The 6,274-nt window shown below is 32.2% G+C and overlaps 1 protein-coding gene across 1 annotated transcript; it reads right to left on the bottom strand.

The window, feature by feature from the left end:
* Window positions 1-3,085: 3,085 nt before the first annotated feature.
* Window positions 3,086-5,362, bottom strand: LOC17898040 (putative pumilio homolog 8, chloroplastic). Its single transcript, XM_006306430.2, has 5 exons — window positions 4,352-5,362; window positions 4,094-4,256; window positions 3,836-3,999; window positions 3,483-3,738; window positions 3,086-3,392 (listed from the first exon to the last, which is right to left on the bottom strand). Exons 1-5 carry the CDS (start codon window positions 5,263-5,265, stop codon window positions 3,288-3,290), a joined length of 1,602 nt encoding a protein of 533 aa, XP_006306492.2. The 5' UTR covers window positions 5,266-5,362; the 3' UTR covers window positions 3,086-3,287.
* Window positions 5,363-6,274: the final 912 nt, after the last annotated feature.

The raw sequence follows: 6,274 nt of genomic DNA, 5'->3' as shown, positions 1-6,274 counted from the left end.
ATCAATCTTATCTTAACAATACTGAAACATGAAATTATATTTATTTATTTTTTTTCTAATATCACAGATTGAAATCTTCTTCAGCGGCCTACCAAGCCACGGCCATCGCGACCTCTCATTTATTTTTAGGACTCTTTAGTTTTGGTCAGCTTCCTCATTAATCGCCTTTTACTATATTTCCCTTTATTTTGAATTCAACGGATGCATTTACTTTTTTTCAATACATTTATAGTATCCTATTACATTTATATAATATGCATATATACATTTACAAGTATATAGATCATGTAAATAATATGTGCTAATAACTTTTCATCGACTTGACCATGACATATAATTTCGTCGATATGTCATCATCCAAATCTAAAAGACCTAGAGTTAGGATCCACTCGCCATAAAATAAATATTTGGTGTATACATCAAACTGAAGAAATTTTTTAAGAATTATTAGATATTTATATAGTATTGTAAATTAAAAATGTTTATATACAAGTTTAGAAAACAGGACATGAAAACATTAATACGAAAACCCTTAAATTAATAGGGATTTAACCCTTATTTTACTTCAATAATCTTCTATGTTGCTGAGCAGTTAAACACGACCTTGAGAGTTGAGGACATACATTTACCATTATGTTATTGCTTGAAACGTCTTATGATCATACAAGTTTTTTGTGTATTATCAGAGAGAGTAGGCATAATATATAATATCACGCAAATTGGGGCCACACTATGCCATACTATAATCTCTAGCTACGTAGAATTTTAAAACTATGCATGATCGGAGCTTTAGTAAAACATTGTAATTTTCTCAGATAATAACAAAATGCAAAAGTCATAAATTTGATCGGATGGAAAAAAAAAATGTTTGAAAAACTCACAATTTAACATCAGCTACTTCATGCATGCAGTTACAATTAAGATACATGTCTCGTCATCTTATTAAAAGCTAGCACCAGAAACTCATAATTTCGTAAATTGAAATATACAAGAAGAAAAAAAGTTGTACTACTATGAAATAAAAGCTTCTACAAGTTTTTGGTTTACTGAAAAAAATAATAATGAAAAAATACATATATCTTGAATTACTTCACTTGGTAACATAAACAGCCATACCAAGTAATTTTATAAAACTAGAACAAGAAACTTGTGATTTGGGTAAACTGAAATATGGAAAAAGTTAGTATGAAATGAAATGAAAGCTCCATGCAAGTAAAAAAAAAAAAAAACTGTCGCGGGTAGATAGTTACTTGCGTACACACAGTATCTTGAAACTTCTTCTTGGTTAGATGAAGAATCATAATTGTGGCCTCATCAGTTAATATGGAGTATAAATTTCTGAAATACTAAAAATAGTTATTTATTTCCTGGTGGAAGAATTAAAGATTCAGTACTCGCCTACCCGTTTCCATTTAATAATTTTGAACAAGTATAAATGCCTATAGCTAGTACTTACTCATACACACTTGCTTATTGTTTTTGTGTTTCAACGATCCATACTTTTGCAAAAACAAATATGCAAATGATACTTTATATATACTATGTGTCAACTGAAGATGACTCTGCATGCATCGTATAATACGATGGTGATTTATCAAGATACAAAGTTATTTAAGTTTGAAAACGTTTTCATATCATATGTATTCACGTCTCATAGTTCTCTTCTTGTAAATAGTTTAAATAAAATGGAAACAGATCGCTGATCGGATCAACCTACTTGTACAGTATATTTAATCATGTAGTTAGCTAGAGCCTTAGGTTAGGAGTAACCATATTCATTAAAAAAGGAGAGTTAGGGGCTTGCTAGGAGTTAGCTAAACCTATATTAACGACTTCATTTAAAGCAAAGCTCTAACGACTCTTCATCTTTGCATGGTCCTCATAAATGTAACCACAATTTCGATTTTTCAATTCAAATATACCCATTTTATATTCACTTTTTTTTTTGTCAAGACATTTTCTATATTGACAAGATAAGCTACATAAATCATTGATTTCAATCACTATTTTTTTTTTGCTAAAACTTATGTTTTTGGTTTGGTATAACCATTTGTCATTCTTCTATTCATCCACCAACATAAGGTTTTAGTGACAGTTTTAAGGTAACTTCAAATAGTGAAAAATTTCTTCCAATCTTTCTCTCCTTGCTTCAGCAGAATCACATACAGAGATGCATGCTTCTTAGTTGGATCTTTTAATTGTTGGCCCATTACCATTCCCTTCCAACCCAACAAATATAATTTGATATAGAACATATTTCTCTTTGTCTTCTTCTATACCACAGACGACCAATGTAATACAATATTCAAAATTTCGAACCCCTAAGAAGTAACATGGAAAGTGACTCATGAAATTCTTGGACTCAATAGTTTCATCTGTAAAAATGGTTTTAAAGACTGTTATAATATATCACATTTGAAATGAAATGGTATCTAAAGATAGTATGTAATGAACATGGGTTTCTCTATACGGAATTATTCTGTTTTGAGTTCCAAATATTTTGCAAGTAAGTTGAGATGTACACTACTAAGTATTTTTGGTCAAAAGTTGATACTAGTGATTCTAAATTTTTAATCAAGATCTCAACTGACTTGCAAATTATTCGAATCCATAGCATAAACATCTCATTTTTTTTTTTAATCTCAAAGCGTAAATATCTCAAATAATTTACTAATTATAGAGCTCCAAAAAAATCCTTTGAAAGAATCAGTTGTTATTATCTTTCTATAACAAAAAAAAAATCACAATCTCATAATAATATTTCTGCTAACAAAATTAGAATCTCTCATACTTAATTTTAGATATTATTAAATCAGATTTGGAAATAGTCAAATCTTTTAGCTTAAATATCTCAATATATTTAGATGTTTGTGATAACAAAATAAAATCTCACTAATTAGATAATTTGATATCCTCATTTTTCTTTTCCTGATTTTTTTTCCTCAGTATATTCCAATAAGCCACATTGTTCTCTTTATACCAAATTACTAAAGTGGCAAAAGATTCCTAAGACGAAACCGGTTTAAAAAAAACCAACAACATAAAATTTCATTCCAATAAGAACAAATTAGTACAATGCAAAAAAAAAAAAAAAAAAAAAAAAAAAAAAAAAAAAGACAACAACAGGAGAACATAGTCTGCATAGTAGACATGGCCTAGAGAGTGATTACTAAGCAGGGGGGTTTGTGATTATTCATAGCAACAAACAAACTTGGGAAAGAAGAAACACAACAACAAGTTATGAAATTACAGACTCGTCCACCAGAGAAAGAGCCTTTTGAATTTCATTAATTCTTCAAGAGATTCCTCGAGAAAATCCTTTTGCAGTAAGGATTGTTACGTAGAATCGAGTGAGGCCTGATGACTTCAACAAGCGTGGCATGAAGTGAACCCTGTAACATCATTCCACAAAATCTTGATCACTCTAGAATCAAATAGTTAGGACTAAAAGAAACTTTTAAACTTGAGTTGGCTCTATGTACCTTGGTGACAGCAAGAGCAGCTTGGATGACAAAATTGGCATAAGGGTCTTGGATTAGTATATCGAAATGAGGAACAGAGATGAGTTCACGCACGATCTGAGGACGGCTCTCTGGACAATGTGTTAAGCAACGTTCCACCATATGGCTACTGAACTTTTGCATCGAAAGCTCCACATAATGCCCTTTCAACTGCGAAAGCATCGCTGCAATCGCCGAGAAATCCCTCAGTTCTAGAACGAATTGGAGCGCATAGTTCCTGCATTTGATCAAGAAAGAAAAAAAGAGTTGTCAAGATTGAATATCACATTGATAACTATAGCTTTAGTACTTGTTACACGAGACAGTAAACTTACCCGTAAGGGTCTTGAGCAAGGAAGAGACTGTTTCTTGAGATTTCGGTTATAAGCTTCTCTCTTTGTTGTCCACTGGAATAAGCAATGCACTTTTGTAACACACAACATCCATGCCGATGTGTAGCGATATCGATACAGTACCTTGTAGCATCTTCAAAGATGAACTATAAAGAGTGATTACATAACATGATTATATCAGTATTCATCTTATGAGTCTGAAGAGTGAAAACAAAATAAACAAAAGATCTCCTTTTTTACCACGTTATCTTCTGTGCTAAGGCACTGTAAGCAACGTTGTATCACATGATTCCCATTTAAATCTCTAATGAGATTGAGAAATCCAGGTTTCAGAGCTGATTTCACCAGAGAGATCTGCTTCCTGGTCTTGAGTGATTCCACTAATCTCTGGACAACTCGAGTACTTAACCACATACACAAAAAGAAAACAACCTTCAACTTAAGTACTTAACATCAAAATGATCATATGGTAAGCATCAATACACAGAGATGTCTTACCCGTAAGCGTTGAGGGATATTCGAATAAGCTGACCAGGTTCAGAAGTGACCATGAGTATGATCTGTGTTCTTTGTTCTTCATTAGAAACATCTAAAAGTTTCTGCATCAAGTAATTCCCAAAAGGATCCATCATAAGCTCAACAGCATGAGGAATCACCTCACTGAAAATGATCATAGCATCTAAAGCACTTCCATCTTCAAAGATCCTCTGTAAGAATCTGCATCCATGCTGATCTTTAGCCATTAAGTAAACATATCCCTGGAATTCAGATACTTTAGGAGGACTCTGATGCATGTTACTGCTAATGCCCCGATGAGCCATTGATGAAACAGAGTAATTGTTCATGTAAGGACTCAGAGTCTCTCTGTAACAACTCAGATTCACAGAATTGAGAGTTTGATCCTTTTGATTTGGGGAAAATTGTAAAGGTTGATCCTTTTGATCAAAACCGAAACCAGAGTAATATCTAAATCCACCATCAACACTAGCTTCATAGTTACCAAAATTGCTCCTTTGGTTTTGGTGATGATGAGTCTCAGTTCGTACATGACGAGTCCTGTCTTCTTCTTCTCCAACATTCAAAAGATCGAAACTTTCGCAAAGACCCAAATCGTCACCACCAAGATTGTACTTGTTCATCATGCCATCGAGTGGAGGAGAAGCGAACTGAGACGAACCATCTTCAGAAGAACACAGCCCGTTTGAGAAGTAACTCGAGAGAGAGTAATCCGACGGAGATCGGAGAGGGAACCTACTCGAACTATAAGATGAGTCACCGGGAAAGAGATTTTGATATTGACGATTGAAGTTTTGAGAGTGGTGATAATGTGATTGGGTTTGAAGAGGAGAAGAAGGAGAACGTGAGAGAGACGGAGGAGACGAAGCTTCTCCAAATTCACCTCTCATCATCATCTCTGTTTCTAGTTTGTTGTACAAAAACACACACAGAGACTAAGGAGACAGAACCTAAAAGGCACACATCACAATTATACAGAGAAAACAAATATGACAAAAGTGTTTGAGATGCTCACTAAACTGGAGAAAGGGAGAGCACAAGGAGAACTGGAGAAGGAAGGGAAGGGTTTTTAAATAAAGATTATTATTTTATTTTTGGTGTTTTTTTCTTCTTTACTAATTGACGTTTTTGTTAATTTTTTAATAATTAGTCACTTGGATTGGATTTAGTCAATTATATTTAATAGACTATGCGATTAAATGTGCTAGATTTTTGCTCATTTGTTACTAAATTTGGCACAGATCTAAATCAGATTACACAAAAGAATATGGTTAATGGCTAAAGTGAACGTTTCTAATTTAATAAAAATTAAAAAATGAATGATATAAAATCGTATGACTGAAAAAGCTAATCTTCAATATTTAAAAATTATTGCTAAAAGCAAATTTTGTAGAAAGAAAAGTTTTGTTTTTATTATTCAAACCAGTAATTCTTAGATTCTCAAAATCTTAACAACTTCTACTTTAAAAAAAAAAAAAAAGAGTATGCCAATAATAATAATAATAATAATAATGGGTAAAACTATAAACGAATCAACAACAAAACTTGTAACAAACAGATATATATCAAAATTTCATGACATTTTTATAGACTTTTTTTTTTATAATTATGGTCATATTTTATTTTAGGAGGATCCAACAAGAATTATATAGTTACAGTGTTTTGTTTTGGTTAAACTCTAATTGTTAGAGAGAGTCTCTGAGTCCATCAAAGTTGTAACTTGTAGTATAGACGGTGGCTTGGAAAACAATGGTGGCTTATTACCAAAAAAAAAAACTCTTAAAATGGTAAAAGCATCAAAGTAATTTAATTTCGTGAAACAAATTACTATGCGCTCATAATTTGTCTACATACGTATAACATTTCATTTGGAGACTTCGAGGAAATTATTGAACTTTCTTAATA

Source organism: Capsella rubella, unplaced genomic scaffold (assembly GCF_000375325.1).
Source record: "Capsella rubella cultivar Monte Gargano unplaced genomic scaffold, Caprub1_0 scaffold_1, whole genome shotgun sequence".
Lineage (NCBI taxonomy): Eukaryota > Viridiplantae > Streptophyta > Magnoliopsida > Brassicales > Brassicaceae > Capsella > Capsella rubella.
The sequence above is the reverse complement of the archived record's forward strand: the minus strand, read 5'-3'. Positions and strand labels throughout refer to the sequence as shown.